Source organism: Canis lupus, chromosome 3, assembly GCF_003254725.2.
Source record: "Canis lupus dingo isolate Sandy chromosome 3, ASM325472v2, whole genome shotgun sequence".
Classification (NCBI taxonomy): domain Eukaryota; kingdom Metazoa; phylum Chordata; class Mammalia; order Carnivora; family Canidae; genus Canis; species Canis lupus.
This window is the reverse complement of record NC_064245.1, coordinates 74,498,665-74,522,108: the sequence shown is the minus strand read 5'-3', so window position 1 is coordinate 74,522,108 and position 23,444 is coordinate 74,498,665. Positions and strand designations below refer to the sequence as shown.

The following is a 23,444-nucleotide window of genomic DNA, read 5'->3' as shown; positions in this document are numbered from 1 at the left end:
CAAATAAAATATTTTTTAAAAACTTTTCAATGATTTAAGGTACATGGTGCCTGGAATTCGTTGAGAGACATTTGGGAGGTGTTGAGAGGAGGCTGAAAGCCCTGACTGACCCTCACCAAGCAGGTGCCCCAGGGAGAAAGGTCAAATACAACCTAAGAACTTTTACTGAATTCTTTTATCTTCATATGCTGCAGGAAAACTCAGAAGGGCTGACTTTTAAAGCCCAAACATTCCTTTATTCCAGCAGGTAAGGACCAGTCCAGGGTGGGTCAGTCAGCTTTGCTGCAATAATGAATGATCCCATAAACCCCTCATGGTATATACAATGGTAAGTAGGTCTCTCTTCCCCATTACATGGCAGTGGCTCCAGTGGGAGCCAGACTGCTACAACTCACTGCTTGGGACATCTCATCCCCAAATGGAAGTTGAAGGTGAGGCGCCATCTGGGACATGTTGCTTGGTAACAGAGGGAAGGAGAACTGCCTGAAAGATATGGCGCCTGTGGAAATTTTGGTCCACATGTGACCCATGTTTCATGTCCTCACATTCCACTGAGCAAAACAAGTCATGCGGCCAGGGCCAGCATCGATGGGGAGGGGAAGTTTCTCCCCCAACAGGAAGTCCCTGCATGTTGCACGGTAAAGGGTGGATGTGTAATCCTCTAATAAAGAAGGGGATGACTCTTGAGTCATCCAAAAATGATACTGTAATATCTACAGGTAAAAAAAAGCAAAGAGGGGGCAGCCCGGGTGGCTCAGCAGTTTAGCACCACCTTCTGCCTGGGGTGTGATCCTGGAGACCGGGGATCGAATCCCACGTCGGGCTCTCTGCATGGAGCCTGCTTCTCTCTGCCTGTGTCTCTGCCTCTCTCTCTCTCTCTTTCTCTCTCTCTGTGCCTCTCATGAATAAATAAATAAAATCTTAAAAAAATAAAAGGAAGAATAAAAAAGAAAGAAAATGGGATTTAAGAAAAGTGAATAGTGATGAGTACAGGAAAGTTTATAAATTTAAAATGTGTTTTTCTTAGGTTACACATATGGTATGTTAAAGGATTTAAAGCTGGACTATCCCCCTTAAATTATAGTTTGTCAGTTATCCTTGCCACATAATTTTATTGGAGACCGGTATTTTAACAGTATGCTCTTGGCCTCCTTTCTGATACTGTTCGGTTCAAAGAGTACCAACTAAATTTTATTTTAATGCAGGTAGGATTAACAGACTGAGTTGAGAAGGTAGTAGATCAAAATAATTTGGATAAAAAAGCAAAACACAGTGTATCAGTCAGCTTCATCTAGAGCATACTCATTTACCCAGTGGTTACCCAAACAGAAACTGTGGGCTTCGGGATGCCTGAGTGGCTCAGCGGTTGAGTGTCTGCCTTCATTCAGCTCAGGGTGTGATCCCAGGGCTCCCAGGATCAAGTCCCACATCAAGCTGCCCACAGGGAGCCTGCTTCTCCCTCTACCTATGTCTCTGCCATTCTCTCTGTGTCTCTCATAAATAAATAAATAAATAAATAAATAAACAAACAAATTTTTAAAAAACCAAAACTGTGGGTTTCTGTGGGTTGTAGCTTCAAAAGCAAGGCTCAATATTCACTTGACAAAAAGTGATGTCTCAGAAACACCAGGAATAATGTGGTGCTCAGGAAAAAAGAGAAGAAAGAAAAGAAAAGAAAATCCCTTCTTATTAAGTCTCTTAAATTCAACACTCTGTAGGAATGCATTTTTTAGTAGAAGGCCCAGCCACAAGCTGAGATGAGTAGACTAACACTTTAGTGCTAGTATTTAGAGGACGTTGAGTTTTCAAACATGAATCTCCTAGAGAGTCTGACCCTCACAGACTCTGACAATGTGATCAGGGCATTTCCTTATCTGACCAAAGCAGAAACCAAGACACACAGCAGTTCAATGATAGCACTTCCCTGAGTTCCCCAGCTCATTAATGCCTGCTCAGATCCCCATACCTAAGGCGAAAGGACACCATGATGCTTAACTGGTCACCAAAGTTTTAATGAGAATGAACGACCGGTTTCCCGGAGACCTATCTGGCTGGGGCAGGTTGGGGGTAAGGGGCGGGGGAAGGTGTGCTAGACTGGGCACACCTGAGAAGGAAAAAGTGGAAATTTTGAAAGCAGAAGCTGAAGTAAGGGAACACAAGCCAGGCCTGGTGTTAAATTTCTAATGAGCAGAAGCCCTAGTAGGTATTCAAGTGCAAAGAATTATTAAAATAAGGAATGAGAGCAAACTAAGCTATTTCATTAATTTACTTAATGAAAATAAGCATAAATAATAGATATTTAAATCTTTTCACTGAGAAAGGCCGTCAAACTCCAGCTGGTCTGCAGAAATGATTGTTGTCAGTGTGGTTTGGGTTTATGGCCAGTAATGAATATACTGATAAAGTCTACTGACACATTCTTATTCACTCTCTCAGCAACCTTGAAATTGGGGCACTAGAGAAGAGCGACAGGCATTTCATTCTTCTTGGTTAGTCAGAAATGCTAGCTTATTTTTTTAAAAAAAGATTTGTATAGGTATATCTTATAATTATATTCCATCTTTCTTTTTTCTTCTTGAATATAAGGGGACCCAATGATTGCTTTTTCAACAAATATTTATTGAACATCTATTATGAACCAAGCACTGTTCTAGGTGCTGGGGACTCTGACAAAAAAAAGGATTTATATTATAGCAGGGTAGACGGACAATATTAAAATCAAATTTATAATATTACAGCAGGTACTGAAAAACACTTTGAAGAAAAAAAAAGTAGGATAAGAAGGTGGTGAAAGTCTCATTTTAGGAGAGGCAACAGGTGTTGGTGACAGCTCACACCACTGTCATCGGAACCGACTACTACATTTTTAGGAATTTTGCTAGTCAGATGTTAAAACAGCCATTATTATAAATTAAATCGCATAACCTTATGAAAAACATTATAATATAAGCAAAGGTAATAAATATGCGAAGCTCACCATTTATATTTATTTTTCTACTTGTTACTAGCATCTATGCTCTTTATTTACATCTATTACACCTACGTGTTGGAAATCTTACATACGGGTGTGCTACTACACATCTTTTCCCGTGTCGACTGATGTCACATTGGTAGCTCACAATCAGCTGTGGCGGATGTATTTACACCATGGAAATTGGCAAATAATATAAACCTGGAGCTTTTTTATTCCAGAGAGCTGATTAAACACTTACCAGCACGGTACGGAGAAGAGTGTTTCTGATAGGGCGGTAGTTGAGCAGAGGCCTGAACTAAATGCAGGAATTGTCATCAGGATATCTGGAGAACAATGCAAACACAGGCCTCAGACCAGCACCCGCTTGACGTGGTCAAGGAACAGCACAGAGAACAGCATGGCTGTTGACTGCACTCAGTGAACAATTTGGCAAGAAATCAGGGCAGGGGACAGATTAAGTAAAATTCTGAAGCCCTTGGTAAAAGATATTTTTTGTGATAAGTACACTAGGTAGCCATGGGAGGATTGAAACCAGGAGAGATCGTGAGCTGATCTCTGTTACGAAGGAGCACTCTATTGTATGGAGGAAAATAGATTGTTCTATCAAGTGATTTGTTCTAAATTTCAACCAAGTGGCATCTAAGAATTACTCCTTGCTTGCTGGAAACGTACCAGAATCACTGATATTTGCAATCACCCTAACAGTTAATCACAGGCAACATGGAGTATATGGAAGTGACTACGAAGGCTCATCCCTACCCAATTCTCTTCTCCTTCCCAGGCACATGGGTTGTCTACACTTTCCAACACCCTCGAAATTAAGTGGGTTCATATGATGAGTTTTGGCTAAGGAAATGTGAGTTGGAATGCTATCATATCCCACGACAGCAGAAGCATTTAAAAGCCACTGGGAGACCTCTACACTTTTCTCTTGTCTTCCATGGTGACTGCACAGGCCACATATTGAGACAGAAGAACCACAGGATGAAAGCATCCTGATCCTCGAGTGACTGTGGAATATAGCAGCCACCAATTTCCCCTGGGCATGTAACACAAGCAAGAAAAAAGTTCACTAAGTCTTGAAATTTAGGGATTAATTTCTTGCTTCAGCTTAACCTAGCCTATCATGACTAACACAGAGTTTCAAGCTAGCAGTATTTTCATAACACTAGCTAGCTAACGTCTATTGAGTGTTTACCCTATGCTGCGCACTACGCTAAGCATTTTACACATATTTCCTCATTTAAGACCCACATCACCTCTACGAGGCGGACACTATTATTGCTTCATTTTAAAGAAGAGGAACGAAGAACCCCAAGGAACCCCAAGCGGGGTTAAGTGGCTTGTCCAGGTCACCCGCAGAGCAAAGGGTAGAACCAAGGTCCAGTACTGACTCTGGTGCCTTCCCTTTTCCTAATCAGGAAAGAACACACAGCCTCCTGACTTCATTCATTCCTTCACCCATTTATCCAGCACTTATAGTGAGTGGTAGGCTCTCAGCAGGCAAAGATAAATAAAACACTTCAAGGAGCTCACAGTCTAGTGAGGTGGAGATCTTGAAGAGTAGTTTATAATGAAAAAATTTACAGGAAATACAGCAGAGGAACAGGCTAAGAGACTCCAGTCGGCAAAAGCCAGACTGTGGGAAACCCTATAGGACAAATAGCCTGGTTTCTTCAACAAATAGATTGTAAGGAAATTGAGAAAGAACCGACAGATTAAGAGAGATATAGAAGACTTATCAACCAATGGCAAGATATTCTGGCTCCTGATTCCAGCAAACTGTAAACAAACCAGCCAAAAATGACGACTCCTACTAGATATTTGAAAATTTGAACACAAAGTGGACATTTAATGATATTAAGAAATTTTTAACTTTTAAAAGTTTGGGTGAGATAACGGTTTTGAGGTTATTTATAATGTATCCTTACCTTTTAGAGATACATGCTAAAATATTTATAGATAAAATGATACAATGTCTGGAATCTTCTTAAAAGTATACAGGAGGGAGAAGTGGATAGACGGAACAAGACTGCTCAAGGATGATCATTGTTGGCCTGGGAGATGTTTCCATGATGATCAATTTGAGCAAATATTTAGAACTTTCCAAAATCCAAAGTTTCAGAAGAACCGTTCCTGGGCTGGGTACAAAGAAACTAGTAGGATCGCTGACAAGGTGTTTGGGGAAGTTGGCAAAGCTTCCAAAGAAAATGGGACATCCACATGTGAAACCATTCTCAGGCAGCAGAGGAGCACGCACAAACAAATGAAACTATTTTGAGCATCACCCAACATGATCGATGCCAGAGATGGTTAATATTTGTTTTTCAACCATAGCTGGCTGCCATCGCATGAAAACATTACCAGAGTTCATGAAACTTCCTTCTATGGACATGCATAGGAATAGACTGAGGGACCAGGAGATTGAACATTGGATTAGAAAGTCAGGAGACCCGGCAGGAGAATCCTGGCTCTGTCTTTGTCCGGCTCTGTGTCTCGGAGATGGATTCTCCCATTCTGTGTCTCCAATCCCTCATCTGCAAAACAAGGAGGTCCCAACTGTTCCCAAAGAACCCTTCCTGCTCCAATAATTCTACACATGTTGGCTTCCATTGACATGACATGTTATTTGGGGGTCATGCGTGGGAATCAGCTGCTTCAGGTCACTGTAGCATCATTATGAGAACTAGAGACTTCTGGTAACAGGCATCGCAATTACAAGAGACCCTGGGAAAGTTCCCGGGGCATAGAGACCCCCTGATGCGGCCTTCCCCATCGTGTGGGAAGCAGATGGGGGTATTACTGTGAGACCAGCGTTCATTGTCTTCAGCACAGTACCCCAGATCTCAGTGCCCTTAGCAGGTTAAGGGAGGAGAATTTACTTACAATTTGGCAACTTCCTTGTTAATCCCATGGCTTTCTTTCCTTGAATGTTGACTATTGTGAAACCTGCCCCCTTGGTGTCCCTAACAGAGGTTAAAATAATACTGGCTGAATGATACGATGGACCCATAATTCTGTGCTGAGAAATACAGTGAGAAGCATCCAAGTATCCCCTTACCACCCCACTCCCTGCACCTTTTCAACTGCAGCAGAGACTCGCCTGCAGTCATTCTCACCACGGCGGAAGTGATAGGACCTGAGGTCCAGAACCCCACTAGCTCCCCACCCCCTCCACTCCTACCTGGCAGAAACTGGATGCCACCCAGACTGGTTCGGGAGAGTTCTGGCATTTGAGAGGGAAACGAAGGGCAAGGGAGACCAGCCTGGTCTCTGACCTCCCGGGTCCTGCAATTTCCATCCTGGCATGATTGCCAAGAAGGTGGCTTTGGTTGAGAGAAGGAGGCAACCCCAAAAGGGGGCGACCTGCAGACACCCTGACAGATGGGGAGGCTGACGCTGCCCACCCTTCTTTGCTTCTTTTTGCCTGTGCTCCAATCTCACAGGCCTTTTGGTTCCAGAGAAGAACTCTTGGTTTTAGAGTCTCTCTAGCAGGAAAGCCTCGTCCAGGCTGCCTCCTGCAACATTAACTGTCTCTCCCTCGTGTCTCCACATACGCTTCAAGTGTGAAGGGAAGCTTCCCAGACTAGGTCAGCACCCTAAGGAGCACCCTCATGGAATCTCCTCGCTTCCCTTCTAATGTTTCTATCAGTCTGTAATTATAATTAGTGTCATCATATGATTAATCGGCCTCTGAAAACAGATACAACAAATCCTGGATACATATTTTTCTCTTTTTTTAATTTAAGATTTATTATTATTATTATTTTAGAGAAAGAGTGTGTGCTGCAAGCAGGGGGAGGGACAGAGAGAGAGGGAGGATCCCAAGCAGATGCCCCATTGAGGGTGGAGCCCGACCCAGGGCTCGATGTCACAACCCTGAGATCATGAGCTGAGCTGAACCTAAACCAAGAGTTGGACTCAACTGACTGAGCCACTCAGGGGCCCCTGTTTTCATTTTAAAATTGAAATAGGACATATAAAAATGTACAATTCATAAGTGCAGCCCAGTGAATTATTACAAAATGAACACACTTGGGCACCCACTACACGGGTCATAAAACAGTCCCAGCATCCCAGAAGGCGCTCTCCTCCTTCCCTTCCCAAGGTAGTGACTCTCCTGATGTCCATAGATTAGTCTTGCCTCCTTTTTAAAGTTTTAAATCTTAAGACTTAAAAGTTGAGATACATACTGTGAATTCATGTACAGTGAAATGTATCTTTCAGAGTATGCAGTTCTATGATTTTTCATTAACACGGGATTGTGTTTATCACAACCTCAGTCAAGATACAGAACAGTTCCCTCACCCCCAAAATTCCCTTGAATCCTTCGTAATCAATCCCTCTCCCCCATCTCCAGTTCTTAGAACCCACTGATCTGTTTTCTTTCCCTATCGTTTTACCTATTCTAGAATGTCACATATATGGAATCGTCCGATACTGGTATTGGCAGGGGGAGGGAAGGTCTGGCTTCTTTCCCTAAACCTAATGTTTGTAAGATCCATGATGTGTACAGCAGTTGTTCATTTTCATTGCTGTATGACTACACCATAATTTACTTACACGATTGTATGAACATACCACAGTATTGTCCGTTGTATTGTTGACGGGCATAAAGTTGTTTCCAATTTGGGGCTATTACAGGTAATGCTGCTAGAAATGTTCTTGCACACACCCCTTAATGCTCACTACATACATCTCCTTTATAGTTTAGTGATCTCAAGGTCATGAAGATGTTATTCCTACCATACTTTCTAGAATTTTCGTTCTTTCACACTTAGATCTACAATTGACCCGGAATGCTTATTTGCATGTGATATGAGGTCGGGGCCTCAAGCTTCTTTCCCTTTTTCGCTACATGGATATCCAGTTGAGCCACCATCATTCATTGAAAAATAAGTCCTTTTACCTGGCTCTACAGTGTCGCCTCTGAAATAAGCTGTCCATACACTTGCAATTTCGTTTCCAGCCTCTCCATTCTGCCCCACTGTCAATTTCTCTTAACCCTCCCCTTGTGTTCCTTTTCAGGATTTTTCTCAGTTATTCGTGACCCTCGGGATTTCTACACCATTTTTAGGCTCCCGCGTGAGTTCACTCTTCCTTGGCCCCAGTCCCGACAAGGTGCCCGGCACACAGTAGGAGCCCAGTGAATGGCCCTTGTATGGATGGAGGTGACGTCGGGATCTTTCGGAGATTCTGGGAAAGACTTTCTCAGCGACACCCTCCTCCCCGGGCCTGCCTCCCGCGCCCCTGCACTGCTCCCGCCCCTTCCCCCTGCCGGTCGGGTGCATCCGCCCCAGTCCCCAGATCCAGGCCCCCTGCAGGGATTAGTGTAAACTGCAAGGAGGTGGAGCTTGTCACTTCCCTCCCGGACACCGCCTTCTCTGCCGCGGGTTCTCCCGGCCCCGGCCCCGCCCCCGCCGCTCTAGCCCCGCCCCTGCCCCTCCCGGCCCCGCCCCCGCCGCTCTCCGCCCCGCCCGCTCCCTGTCTGGCTGGAAGGGCCGGTCCTGCCCCTGCCTCTCTCCGCCCTGCCCCTGGCCACTCCCGGCCCCGCCTCCGCCTCTCTCCACCGCCCTGGGCCCCTCCAGGCCCCGCCCCTGCCCCTCCAGGCCCCGCCCCCGCCCCTCCAGGCCCCGCCCCCATCCATCCGGGCCCCGCCCCTGGTCCCTCCAGGCCCCGCCCCTGCCCTCCAGGCCCCGCCCCTGCCCCTCCAGGCCCCGCCCCTCCAGGCCCCGCCCCCGCCCCTCCAGGCCCCGCCCCGCCCCCAGTCTGGCCGGAAGGGCCGTCCCGCGGCCTCCCCAGCTGTGCTGCCGGCAGCGCGGGGATGGCAGCGGCGGTCGCGGCGGCTCCGGGGGGCCCGAGCATGGACCCCCGGCTGGACCAGGAGACGGCGCGGTGGCTGCGCTGGGACAAGGTGAGGGGCGACGAGGGGGCGAGGCCCGGGGGAGGCGTGGGCCCTTTCCCTCCCCCGCGCTTCCCTCCCCCGCGCCGCTCGCGGCCGCCCGGCCCGTGGGGACCCGAGCTGAAGCTCCGGCCTCAGACGCGCAGACCGGGCCGAGCCACGCCCTCGGGGCCGCCGCGGGGGACGTGGGACCCGCCCGGGAATTCTGATTTCCATCCACCCGGCGGGGGAAGCAGAGGCGCGAGCTGCAGTGGAGACCTGGGGGCGGGGGGTGCAGGGAGCCGGCGCCCGGGACGAGGTGGGGGCGGTCGCTGGCCTTCCGCGGGGCCGAACTCTAGGGGGTTGTCTTGAAGGGGCCCCGGGAACGGCAAAGCGGGACCTCGGGCGGGAATCCCTCTGGGTGTGAGTGTGAGCAGGGTTATAAGGCTGTAAAAGGGCTTGGCAGCAACCCAGAAAAACAGAGTTGTTTTCCCACCAATCAGGGGAAGAGGAAGCAGGGGTGGCCGGGCCTCCTTGCTTTGGGCCTGCGGGTGGCAGATCCCAAGTTTGCTCGGGACAAGCTGCCCCGGGCCGACCCGGCGGTCCGGGCTGCAGGCTGGGGCGCGGGGAGCGAGGCGGAGCCGACGGCGACCTGGCCGGGCCAGGCCTGTGTCACCCGTCCGCAGCCGCTGTGCATCGCCGGAGCCCGGGACCCGGAGCCCTTCCCTCCTCCATCCCGTCCCCATTGCTCCTGGGAACTTTGCAGGGCACTATTCCCATCCACCCCTCCCAGGTGCTCCATGGCGAACATAGGCCCTCCTGATTGGGCCTGCCCTGCTTCGGGCATCTTCTTCCAGCCTCTGCCTTTCCTGGGAAGATAGAAGGGGCTCCTTGAACACAGCACCACTAGCTTTTCTCCTGTTTACTCTCCTGGGTGCTAGAGCAGAGAGAGAGAATCAGGGACCCCACTCCAGACAGCACCCCCTCCTCTCTATGTCTACTTGCTCTCCTACTTGCTCCTTTGGGGCATGCGGTTTGTTTTCCCAGAATGTTCCTTGGCTCTACCCCTGAACTTGTTTCTCATGCTGTTAATCCTATTTTGGGTCTGAACTTACATGTGTTTTATGTCGACAGGCCTGCCCTGGCAACCGACCAGTGGTAAATTAGGGCTCCCCAAAACCATCTCTAGATTGGTCAACAAAAGGAAACAAAACAAAAACTTGTTTGTAGGTTTATTTTTGTTTAATGTCTGGCCCCAGGGCTGACTTCAAAGGCGGGATGTATGTTGGGTGGTACAGCCCCTGTTCCAGGAGGGCCCAGCACTTGGGTTTAATCCTCTGCCGTCCTGCATTGAAATTCTTAAAACTTGTTGAACAAGGAGCCTCACATTTTCATTTTGCCCTGGGCACAGACAGGTTCCACAGCTGTTCCTCTATACTCCCTCATCGGTTTTTAGGGCCTGACACAGCACACTGCTCACACTTGTAGGGCGAAGGAGGGGAGATTGCAAGCTGTCAGCAGAGGCCAGGGCTTCCTGTTTACCTCTGGCCTCTGTAGAAGAAAAGTGAGCACATCCCACACAGGATGCTCTTGGCAACCCTTTGGGTGGTTTTCCTTTTCCTGGAAAGGCAGTCTTGTAATTTTTTAGGGAAGGAAAATGTTTCCTTTTCTGATAACTTAGTAACTGGAAGTGGGTAGAATCCTTCTTTGTTTTTTGTTTTTTTTAAAGGAAGGGAGAGGCAGAGAGAGAGAGAAAGAATCGTAAGCAGGCTCCATGCCCAGCCCGGAGCTCAGTCACTGGGCTCAATCTCACAACCTGAGATCATGACCTGAGCTGAAATCAGGTCAGATAGTTAACCCACTGAGCCACCCCAGGGCCCCCAGGAGCCTTTTAAGGTCATCACTGAGGGCAGCCCAGGTGGCCCAGCCGTTTAGCGCCGCCTTTAGCCCAGGGTGTGATCCTGGAGATCTGGGATCGAGTCCCACATCAGGCTCCCTGCATGGAGCCTGCTTCTCCCTCTGCCTGTGTCTCTGCCTCTCTCTCGCTCTCTCTCTGTCTCTCTCTGTCATGAATAAGTAAAATCTTTAAAAAATAAAGGCATCATTGATAATGCATTTTCCCATGAGACTTTCTCTTTGAAAAAATAAAAACCTAATTTCCACAAAATGTTGTATCTGTATATGGAGAGAGAGGACCTCCCTGGGTAGAGGTGAAGGGATATTATCCTTTTTATTTATTTACATATTGTTTAAAAGACTTTATTTATTTAAAAAAAAAAGATTTTATTTATTTATTTGAGAGAGAATCCCAAGCAGACCACACTGAGCGCAGAGCCCATTGTACAGGCCCAACTCCAGGACCTCAAGGTCATGACCCGAGCAGAAATCAAGTTGGCCTAACTGACGGAACCACTCAGTTCCTTTTTATTTTTTAATTTCTACCACTCCTCTTGCACTTTCCTCTCTGTCTTCCTCGGTTGGAGGCAGATGCCAAGTGGGGAGCATCTTGCCAGCCACTGCAGCCATCTGGTCTGCTTCCCCAGGGTGACAAGGGAGGTCCCCTTGGCATTGCCACTGTGCCTCCATCCCCTGTGTCTCTGCTGTCAGCCTTGGTCCCTCTTATGGCTGATCCTGGTCTCTGCCACACTCCTGACTTAGCCTTCTAATCTGGCTTCTTTGGCTTCTTTCAGGCTATTTGGTCTTTTATGGCTATCAGAGGCCAATTGGCGTTTGCCACATCTACTCTGTGTACAGGAGAATCACCAGATATTGGGTGTGACCTTCAAGTCCGGGTTTCCTCGTTCACTCAGCAAATATTTATGTGTTGCAGATCTAAGCCCTTCCTTGAGGGCACCTGACAATCTGATCGGTCAGATTGTGCTCTGTGATCAGCAGCTATTGCTTTTAACCAGAAAAGTGGGGTTTTACCGGTTTCCAAGGTGGAACAATCTGGAAAAGTGGGCTTCGTTCCAGAAAGCCAAGGTTTTATTGCAATAGCATTTCAAAGTTTAATTATCTGGCATATCTTGGCTGCATGTTCAGTAGTTGGATGGTGACTATAAGATAAAGTGCTTACTCCCTTGTTCCTCTGAATTCTTAGTTTAAAAGCCTGATGTGGAATTAAGGTGATTATCATTTTCCTCCATTCTTAACATTTTCTGCAACTCTTGTACAAAGAAAATAGGGCAATGATTCGTATGAGTGTCTATTTGAAACAGCTAATGTGATAGAGAAAGCACTAGATTAGTGTCCATCTCTCAGGCTTCTCCATCTGTAAATTGAGGGTTTTGGTATTTGCCTCTTGGGGTCACTGCAAACTTCACATTTGACCAGGTATATGAAAGAATTGCACACATTAGAATCACCACAAGAGTAAGGTTTTGATATAAATTGTATAATCTCAGGGCACCTGGGTGGCTCAGTGGTTGAGTGTCTGCCTTTGGCTCAGGTTGTGATCCTGGGGTCCTGGGATCAAGTCCCTGCATCGGGCTGACTGCATGGAGCCTGCTTATCCATATGCCTGTGTCTCTGCCTCTCTCTCTCTCTCTCTGTCTCTCATAAATAAATAAAGTCTTTAAAAAATTTTTTTAAATAAAGGATAGGACTCAGGAACAGCCAAATGAAAGGGCTGCTTAGGGAAAGGTATGTGGGAAGGGGTACAGAGCTTCCTTGCTCTCTCTATGTATCTATACCCCCAAACACCCAAGTGTTCACCACTTGGAAGGTCTCTGACTCCAGTTGAGGGTTTTTGTGGGGGGGGTTCTGTTTCCCCAGGTGGGACTGAATCACTGGCTACAGGTGAGTGAACTCAACCTCCAGGTATCAAATCAGGAACTAAGTCTCCTGGCAACCAGCCCTGTGTTCCACCTCTATTAGCATAAACTCAGGTTTGGCTCCAAGGGGTTTGTTATAAACAGCAGAAGATGTTCTTACCCTTCCCACTCTGGAAATTCCAATGGTTTTAGAAGCTCTGTTCTGGGAGCCAGGGACAAAGACGAAATATATATTTCATATTGTATCACAATATCATGGGTTATAATTAAAAAATTGAATCACCTGAAACTACTGTAAGATTGTGTATCGGCTATACTTCAATTAAAAAAAAAACCACCGTACCTCATATTTCAAATTTCAACATCATCAGAAAACTGAAAAGCCATATGTATAGGGCTTTTCAAATATATACACTTTTCCCCTAGGTTAAATTATTGTGAGTTTTTTTTTTTTATATATTTCAGATTTTTTATTCTGTTATTCAGCTGGCTGTATCTGTTGTATACATTTCTGTTTCACAGAATCCTTTAACTTCGGAGTCAGTGAAACAACTAATTGCAGACGGTAACAAAGAAGAACTAGAAAAATGCTTTGGAGCTCGGATGGAGTTCGGGACAGCTGGCCTTCGAGCTGCTATGGGAACAGGAATTTCTCATATGAATGACTTGACCATCATCCAGACTACACAGGTACCACACTTTTATATTTCTTGGTTATTCTTAACATACTCCCAGCATTACAGGGTAAACTGAGGAATGTTAAAAATTGTAAGCATTTATTTGAGCAAAAACCTGTTTGAATCGGGCAGTGCCCAACTGGAAGTGGTTAGAAGCACCCCACTCCCAGGAGCTGGGAGAAGGACTTACAGGAAAGAGGCAGAAGTGAAGCAAGGAAATTAATAGATCGGCTATAGCTCAAGCAGTTGCCTTATTTGGGAAAGTCTCACTGGCTGTCCTTAGGTTTTATTTATTTATTTTAAAGATTTTATTTATTTATTCGTGAGAGACACACAGGCAGAGACAGAGGCAGAGGGAGAAGCAGGTCCCATGCAGGGAGCCCAATGCAGGATTCGATCCTGGGATCCCAGGATTACGCTCTGGCCAAAGGCAGCGGCTCAACTGCTGAGCCACCCAGGGATCCCCTGTCCTTAGGTTTTAATTTCTTAACCTGCCAGCATTTACAGGCTTGGGTTTTGGTTTGCTTCTATAGGGTACCTGGGCATTAAAGCCTCCTCCGTCTAATGGCATCCTTGTCTAATTAATATAACCCTGGGCTCCTTTTGTATTTGAGGGATCTAAATTGTTTTAATTATATTAATTATACCCAGGTCTTGTGGGTTTGCCAAGGCACAGGGAGTCACACATTTACTCGGTAAAGTAAGACTTGTCCAGTGGGTAAAAATGGTACTTGTTTCAAAATTCATAGAGCTTGTCTTCCTTCCTTCCTTCCTTCCTCCCTCTCCCTTTCTTCCCTTCTTTCTACAGAGATTTATTGAATGCCTACCAAGTGCCAGGCTTTGAAGATACAATAACTAAAACAGATTCCCTCATGAAACTGTCATTCCAGTGCAAATCCACCAGCTAAGCTGACACCTTTTATGGTCTTAGAATTTTGCAATGGTGGTACAGATGCAAGCATTGAAAAGCTTTCCTAGGGACACCTGGGTGGCTCAGCGGTTGAGCGTCTGCCTTCGGCCCAGGGCGTGATCCTGTTTCCCGGGATTGAGTCCCACATCGGGCTCCCTGCATGGAGCCTGCTTCTCTTCCCTCTCCCTGTGTCTCTGCCTCTCTTTCTGTGTCTCTTATGAATCAATAAATAAAATCTTAAAAATAAAAAAAAGAAAGGAAGAGAAAAGAAAAGAAAAGAAAAGAAAAAAAGAAAGAGAGAAAAGCTTTTCCAACTGCCAGAATGACCAGGAGCTAATGCTATTTCATCTTACTGTATAGTACAGGTGGAAATTATTGCTGAGTTCCTTTGCCTTCATTTGGGAATTTTACTGTCAGTCTACACCCAACTTCTAGGAATAGAGGTGAAACCTTTCTGCCATGGAGGATCTGGAGTTTTGTTTATGGAGGAAATGAATAGGTTATTCTGTTTCTTCAACTACTTAGGCTTGTTTAAAATGAAGGCCACTTTAATTGGGGGAATAGTCTAGAAAAATTGACTTATGATAATTATGTGTACCTTACATGTAGATCCTGGCATAAAAGACAGACTCGGGCATGTTCCAGTGAAACCCTAATAAGGAAGTCTTGCATAAGGGTATGGGGTTGCCATGGGAACCTTGGCTACAAATTCCTGTTCAGCAATAGGGCTCCCTGAGATCTTTTTGGAGGGAAGGCTTAGAGTAGAGTGAGCCCGGGAAACCTGTTCTAGTCTTTGGATAGCATGGAATTGTGCCACTGCGTAAGGTCACCCTCTGCTCCAGGTACTAGGGCTGTATAACACATCACCCAAAACATATGGTTTAAAAACACACACACACACATTTATTTTGCTCACAAATCTATAGGTAGAGTTCAGGGGCGACAGCTCATCTCTGCAGGACTTGGCATCACCTGAGCCAGCTGGAATCACCTGAAAGCTCATTCACAGGCATGTCTGCAGTTACTGCTGCCTTTTGGCTGAGATCTTAGCTGGAGCTGGAACACTCCGTGTGGCCTGGGCTTCCTTACAGTATGGCTGGGAGAGCAGCCAGTGAGAGCAGCCAGAGAGTGTGTGCAGGTGGAAGCTGTATTGACTTTTATGACCTAACCTTGAAAGTCACACGAATTCACTTACTTCCATCGTATTCTGTGCAGTAAAATGACTCAATAAAATCGTTCCTGCTCAAGGAGAGGGCACATAGACACCCACCTCTCGATAGACAAATGTCACTGTCTCATTAGAGGAGTACAGGGAATTAGGTATATTCGCCTGGCTATCTTTGGAAAATCCAGTGGGTGACATCTCCTATTAGGCTTAATTGTTAGTGGATTCTAAGGGATTCTAGATGAACCCAGAACCTTTTCTCCTATCTTCATTTGCATCCAGTTTGTAGGTGTGCTGAAATCTATCCGCAGGGAACGCCTGGGTGGCTCAACAGTTGAGCGGCTGCCTTCCACTCAGGGTGTGGTCCTGGAGCCCCAGGATCGAGTCCCACGTCAGGCTCCCCCACAGGGAACCAGCTTCTCCCTCCACCTATGTATGTCTCTGTGTCTCTCATGAATAAATGAAAGAAAGAAAGAAAGAAAAGAAAGGAAGAAAGGAAGAAAAGAAAAGAAAAGAAAAGAAAAGAAAAGAAAAGAAAAGAAAAGAAAAGAAAAGAAAATCTATCCGTGGAAGGGTCTTAGGCCCTATCTCGTACATCTCCCCTAGGGGAATTGGCCTCTTCTGGGAGTAGACCTTGTGATAGTTAAGAATCCTATAAAACTAAAATGAGTTGGTCCTTTAAAGGTCAACTGACTCCAACCAGCCACTCCTTGTGATAATTTCCTGTATAGCCCCCACGACTTCCAAGTGATTATCCAGCCTACGCTGGGACACTCACAATAGGAGACACGGATCTTAAGAGTTAGGGCAGTTCTATGAGGTCGGCAGGTACATTTTTGAAGTCTTAGGAGTGGTTTAAAAACCAGAGAAAGAGTCTCCCAAGACAAACCACCCAGGCTTCCATGGGTGGCTTCCTTGGGTGCTGTCACCTGAGAAGAGCGAGCTGGCTTTCTCTGGGGTCTAGGCAGCTGTGCTGGTCTTCTCCAGGGTGGACTCTTCTCCTAATGGTGCCACCAAATTCATCTGGTTGGACTTAAGCGGATATATGTGAATCATAAACATCCCCATGGGAAACAGGATAAAGACTGGAGGGAAATTTCTGTATTGTTTGCCTCGTTGCTAGAGGTTATGATTTCCTCTAAGGTTACTTCACCAGGCCATGGCACGTCGAGGGTGGAACACTCACTGTCTCCTGAAATAGCCATTCTGTCTTTGGATTGTTCTCATTAAAAAAGGGTTTGGGGGCACCTAGGTGACTCAGACTCTTGATTTCTGCTCAGCTCATGATCTCAGGGTGGTGAGATCGAGCTCCGTGTTGGGCTCCACGCTGGGCATGGAACCTGCTTAAGATTCTTTTCTTTCTTCAGCTTTTACGTATTGGTCATAGCTTGAGCTTTTGAAGCCAAAGTTCATTTTTTGTGTCCTGTAATGACATTTCAATTCTGTAAACCTCCCTCAGCCCACATTGAGTCTTTTCTCCAGAGCAAACATCCCCTCTTCCTTTAGCCATTTTTTCAGGCTTCCAGTCTCTCCTGGCCCCAGAGGTTTTTAGAGAAGTTTGGTGGTGTGAGAATTCGGGACTAAGACCGAGTAGACCGAGTGTTCTTTGTGTCCTCGAACACTGGGGCTGGGGAGAGGCTGCTGTCCATGGTGTAAGCCTTAGAGGCATTCAGAGACTTTCTAGAAAACCCACAAAACCAGTGCACATGTGTCCTTGCTTCCCTGTATCACTCAACCTCAGAAGGCATTCTCGGTTGGCACTGCTCTGGCAACAAAGCTGTGAAGGATCTCCTCTACCAAAAGTAAGAGTCATACTTATTTTTTTAAAGATTTCCTTTAAGGGCAGGAGGAAAAAAAAGGACATTCTTCAGTCAAAGTGAAGTCAGTAATATTACCCAGTTGCCAGAGGTCTCTTTGTTCTGTAAGAAATACCTCTTTCGTCCAGTGATATAAACCTGTTGAATTCAGAGTTCACTGTTTTTCTGATCTTAATGAGTCTGATTGATGTGAGGTTACCGTTCACACTGAGATACAGGAACTGTGTGTTCCATCAGCAGGTGGTAATAGCCCACACTCTGCACAGTCTTTACATGTATAATTGGCTGAGCTGTGTAGTTGGACTGATAAGTCCTCCATAAAAGCTCAGCCTGCTGGAAAACAAGATCCCAGGTTGAATGGGGTTAGATCAGATAATTCTCAAAAACTTATAAAACATATTAAGTTTCAGGACTCCTGGGTGGCTCAGTGGTTGAGCATCTGCCTTCGGCCCAGGGCGTGATCCTGGAGTCCCAGGATCGAGTCCCAAATCAGGCTCCCTGCTTCTCCCTCTGCCTGTGTCTCTGCCTCTCTCTCTCTTTCCCTCTCTCTCTCTCTCTATCTTTCTCTCTCTCATGAATAAATAAATAAAATCTTTAAAAAAAAATTAAGTTTCTTTGACCGGCTGATTGAACAGAACAGGGAACAGTGTCTGAAACACCTCCTTTTCCTCACTCAGACACTTTAGAACTAGTGTGAAGGGAGGAATAATGGCTTCAAAGGAAAGTAATAAAAATAATGCTCATAACAGCAGACAAATAGTACTTAGTTGGCGTTCGATTGGCAGCACTCCGCAAGTTTTACTTAAGCCTCAGAACAGCCCTTTGAGGTAGGTACTATTGTTTTGCTGTTTTACAAAACAGGAAATTGAGGCACCAAGTGATGAAGGGATTTGTTATTTGCTGGTAGGTGCCAGAGTGGAGTGTGAGCCCACAGATTCATGTGCTCTTAACCCTTGCACTGTCCCACCTCTAACGAGACCCAGGTAGGAACCAGGCTCTGCTCTTCCTGTGTGTGGGCAAGCCCCTCTGAGCCTTAGCTTTCCCATCTGTAAAATGGGACTCCTTGGGCAGCCCGGGTTGCTCAGTGGTTAGCGCCGCCTTCAGCCCAGGGTGTGACCCTGGAGTCTCAGGATCGAGTCCCATGTCAGGCTCCCTGCATGCAGCCTGCTTCTCTCTCTGCCTGTGCCTCTGCCTCTCTCTCTCTGTCTCTCTGACTCTCTCAGGAATAAATAAAATATTTTTTTAAAAAATGGGACTCCTTGGTAAAGATCTGGGAGTTACTGATGATAGATACTAAGTGTCTAGCACAGTGCATATATATATATATATATATATAGGTAGACAATAAGTAAATAAAGCTGTTATTTTCTTATTGTTCAGTTTGTTTAATTATCCATGGGATTTTTTTTAGGGATTTTGCAGATACCTGGAAAAACAATTCAGTGATCTGAAGCAAAGAGGTGTTGTGATTAGCTTTGATGCCCGAGCTCATCCACCCAGTGGCGGCAACAGCAGAAGGTATTTAAAGATACTTAAGAACCCATTTTTTTTGTAGTGTGTTTCGTAGTTTTAATTCTTAATTGCTTCACCTACATTTGCCAGCTACATTGCTTACCTAGAAAAAGGATGAGTACACTCTGTTTGCAACTTTCACGAATTCTGATTTTACTCTTGGGTTAAGGGAATGAAATTATTTAGACAATTTAGAATTTAAGGTCTGCCTAAAAGACTTTTTTTTTTTTTTTTTCAAAATGGCAACATTGGGCGGCCTGGGTGGCTCAGCGGTTTAGCGCTGCCTTCAGCCCAGAGCGTGATCCTGGAGACCTGGGATCAAGTCCCACATCGGGCTCCCTGCATGGGGCCTGCTTCTCCCTCTGCCTGTGTCTCTGCCTCTCTCTCTCTCTCTCCCTGTCTGTCTCTCATGAATAAATAAATAAAATCTTTATTTAAAAAATGGCAACATTATTTCTCCCTCTTGTTTTCTTCCATTTGTCATTTTTTTCTTCCACTATTTGTAAGCCATCTGAGCTCCTTCCCATTCTTGAACACCTGTTTTCAGCTACAGTCTTGTATGATTTCCAAACCATTGGTACTCTCATGTAGCCACAGGCAGACGATGATGCAGAGGACAATGATGAGGACAGTAACAACAATTACTTGCGTGCTGGATATGAACCAGGCCCCAGGTATTTACTCATTAAATTCGCACAACAGCTTATGAAGTGTCTACTCTTACCTCTGTCATCCAAGATCATGAAGTGAGAGAAGGCGCCGCAGTTTCAGCATAAAGAAGCTGACATCAGTGGTCAGCAAACTTTATTTCCAAAGAGTAACTAGTAAACATCTTACTCATTACGGGCTGTACAGTCTATCACAGCTACTCAAGTCTGGCACGGAGCACGAGCACAGCCATAGTAATACATACCGAATGGGCGTGTGGCGTTCCAGTAAAATTTTATTTACAAGTGGACTGTAGGTTGCCACCCCCTGCTCTTAATCCTGTTACAGGACCCTCTTTTTCACTTGAGCACTTCCCCTATTATGATGAATTCTTTGTCACTCCAGAGTAGAGTTTAAGAGTTTCTTAGATTGGAAGAATATATAAATATTTAACATTAATGAAAAGTCTCATTGCCTTTACAGTGCAGGATGAGTTCATAGAGTCCTATTCTTTGCCCCTGAAGAGCTCCTTATCTAAGAGAGAAGCATTGATGAGAACTAATGTGTAGCTCCAGGGAAGGGAATATGGCCAGGGCATAAGATTAGATGACATTAGCCCCTAGACTGAGCTCAGAATCACGTAAGATTTTCACTTTTTTTTTTTTTAAGATTTTTATTTATTTTTATTTACGTATTTATTTATTTATTTAGAGGTAAAGCGTGAGTGGGATGGGGTGGGGGAGGGACACAGGGAGAGAGAGAACCTCAAGCAGACTCCGCATTGAGTGCAGAGCCTGACACAGGGCTCGATCCCAGGACTCTCGGTCATGACCTGAGCCAAGATCAAGAGTTGAACGCTCAACCCACTGAGCCACCCAGGTGTCCCCAATGAGATTTTTGCTCTTAAGCTACAAGCCGAAAACTGTGACTTTAGTCAACAAAGCAAGAGAGAAGCTGTCACTCTTCATTTATAAGAGAGGGATGTAGTATAAACCAGAATGTCAGTTTGTCAGTTCTCAGTGAATTTACAGTAAGAATTACGTCAAAAGCATGCTTTACTGGCCCCGGGGGCAGGCACATCGTCCAGCCAGAGCATGCCCAGTGCATTTGTGTGCCTGCTGGGCTTCTGAAATTGCTTCTTTTTAGGCTCACTCTCCTGCTTCTGCTAGACACATCCTTCAGATGTGTTCACATTGTCAATGAAGGTATGAATATTTCTTACTCTGGCCTTGGAGCTATAGCATTTCCTTAAAGTAACTGCTATTTGAGTTTATGGTTCAAGTCTCAAGTGTTGTTTTTGTTTTGTTCTTTTTTTTTTTTTTTTTTAAGATTTTATTCATTTATTCATGAGAGAAACAGAGAGAGGCAGAGACATAGTTCGGAGGGAGAAGCAGGCTCCCTGCGGGGAGACCGAGTGGATCTCGATCCCAGGACCCTGGGATTACAACCTGAGCTGAAGGCAGACGCTCAAACACTGAGCCACCCAGGCGTCCTACAGATCTCAGAATTTGATGGGGTGGAGTGGAGCTCAAGGTTGCTCTCTGTCACCTACAACCTGCAAGACGATTAGAGATAGTAGCATAAGTATTAAACCACTAGATGGTCAAACATTTGTGATAAGTAAATGGAATCTTCTTAAAGAGTTAGAAATGATTGCAGTTGAAAGATTTTATGCAAGGAACTGTTTATTCTTTGGTCTTCCAATTTTAAGTATCTGGTGGGGAACTTAAACATATAAACAGTAACTGTGAAACATATGCAGAGAACACATTGAATCTTTCCTGTGCTAATTTGTAACTTAGTTTGTATATATAATGTATATATTGAGTGTCTCCCTTGCTTCTTTTAAGAAAGCCCCTTTAAAGTGAGCCGGAGGGATGCCTGGGTGGCTCAGCGGTTGAGTGTCTGCCTTGGGCTCAGGTTGTGGTCCCCAGGTCCTGGGATCAGGTTCTGCATCAGGCTCCCTGCAGGGAGCCCGCTGTGTGACTGACTGACTGACAATGGGACAACTTGTCTGGCTTTTCTTGGCTTTAGTCCCATTTCTGTAAAATAAAGGGGTGTGACAAGATGACTCCCGAGATTCCCCCAACTTGAATTTTCTATGCCAACGGAAATAAAATGAACCTGAAGGTGTCAGGCACTCATTTCCTTTTTCACCATCATCCATAGTCCTGACAACCCTACTCTCCTTTCTCCCCCCACATGTCCAGATTTGCCCGCCTTGCTGCAACCACATTTATCACTCAAGGGATTCCTGTGTACCTCTTTTCTGGTATAACCCCAACCCCCTTTGTGGTAAGTAATCCTTTCTGTTTATAATTTTCTATCACAGGATCAGGGATGGCAGGTGGCTACATTTTACGGTCTTCAGTGCTATTGGGATTTAGGTATTTATATGACAGAAGAGCCCCCGTGGCATTTATCAGGCATTCTCTCACCTCTCTGGGTATGTTTTCTCCACATCTCTAAAATATTTCTCTGGTGTTCAACTCCCAATACATCAGAGCTAATTTTCTTCTAAGCGCAAATTTCCATTCAAAGAATATTTTAGCTAGTTAGCAAAATGTCTTTTGTTTGTTGACTGTGTTTCCATTTGGTTTGTATTTCTTTTTCTTGCTGGCACAGTTGGAAACTTCTGGGGTCTAAATCTGAATTCGCCCCAAACCATGCCTTACCCTGAATATTTTTGACAGGTTGGTGTACCAGCTTTTCATACAAATGTTTTGTTTTACATACTATTCATGACCAGGACATGAAGTATGTTTGGCATATTTTAGCAAGACTTTTTTTTTTTTTTTTTTTTTTGGATGAAATCCTTAATGTAGCAGAACCTAAAGAAAAAGACAATAGGAGCTATAACAACTGTTGTTTTTAAGTAGATAGAACTTTTAAGAACAGGGCCAGATGCTGAGAATATATGTTTTCAGAAATTAAGTCAAAAACGTGAGTAGAGGGATCCCTGGGTGGCGCAGCGGTTTGGCGCCTGCCTTTGGCCCAGGGCGCGATCCTGGAGACCCTGGATCGAATCCCACGTCGGGCTCCCAGTGCCTGGAGCCTGCTTCTCCCTCTGCCTGTGTCTCTGCCTCTCTCTCTCTCTCTCTGTGACTATCATAAATAAATAAAAATTAAAAAAAAAAAATCGTGAGTAGAATGCAGTTCCTTATGTCAGGTGGAGAAGAGAGGGGATAAATACACAGGCCAGCCCCGTAGTTTGGTGCTTACTGGCTCTAGGGCACTGACAGGTAGATGTACCACCTCCCAGGTTGTAAATAACCCAGCAGACATGCAAGGTCACGTCCAAACGTAGCTCAGCTTTCATTGTTTGATGGAAAAACTGCAGTGCATTCAAGCATCCTTGGTCTTCTGTACTATGTAAGTGTTACTGCTATTATTTTTCTGTCAAACATAAATTATATGAGTGTCTCATGATCCTTTTCCCCATGCTATGGAGTAGTTCTACCCTTTTCTTTGGGGGATATAAAATAAGTCCTAAAGGGACAAATGACCACAGAGATTCTTGGAGGAGGGCAGATGGTTAGAGTATCAAGCCCCCTGTGTGTAGTAAATCCCACGTAGGGCCAGAGGGAGGATAAGCCCACCCCTCTCCCCACCTGGGGAAGTAGTCTTGCAAACCATGGGAGCTGAGTGGAAATACAAGAGAGGGATTTCTAACCCTGGAGTGGGACATAGGTGAGCAGGCTCTTGGAACATTCCATTCCTTCAACCTTGCCCTACATTGTTCCTAAAAGTGAATGGGAAAGAAGGGAAAGTCGTTGGAGGGAAGAAACAGAATCCATAAGCTTCTGTCCCAAGCAGAAGGCTTAAAAGAATGTGAAATGGAGGATTAGACCTTCGTATTTGAACAGATTTCTAGTTCTACCAAGTGGAAGATAGAATGAGAGGAAGGCACCAAGAAAAATATCACCTGTCTCATCGGTGCACGGCCCAGAATTTTGAGCAGTCATCTAAGGGTCATTGTATCCTTGGGTGTGTGGCGCAAAATTATGGTATGACACCTTATGATGTTTATCTGTTATGTTTATTAAAAGAGAATGAATTGATACGGTCTACAGTAAACACACTCAGT

General features: G+C 45.5%; 1 protein-coding gene across 1 annotated transcript in view; it reads left to right on the top strand.

Annotated features, from left to right (window-relative positions):
- The first annotated feature begins 8,734 nt into the window (after nt 1-8,734).
- PGM2 (phosphoglucomutase 2) overlaps nt 8,735-23,444 on the top strand; it is a 40,464-nt gene continuing 25,754 nt past the window's right edge. The window contains exons 1-4 of the mRNA XM_035714449.2: nt 8,735-8,888; nt 13,151-13,318; nt 18,609-18,715; nt 21,568-21,652. Coding sequence (XP_035570342.1) covers nt 8,799-8,888; nt 13,151-13,318; nt 18,609-18,715; nt 21,568-21,652 — 450 coding nt within the window. The 5' untranslated portion in view covers nt 8,735-8,798. The remainder of the gene's footprint in view (nt 8,889-13,150; nt 13,319-18,608; nt 18,716-21,567; nt 21,653-23,444) is intronic.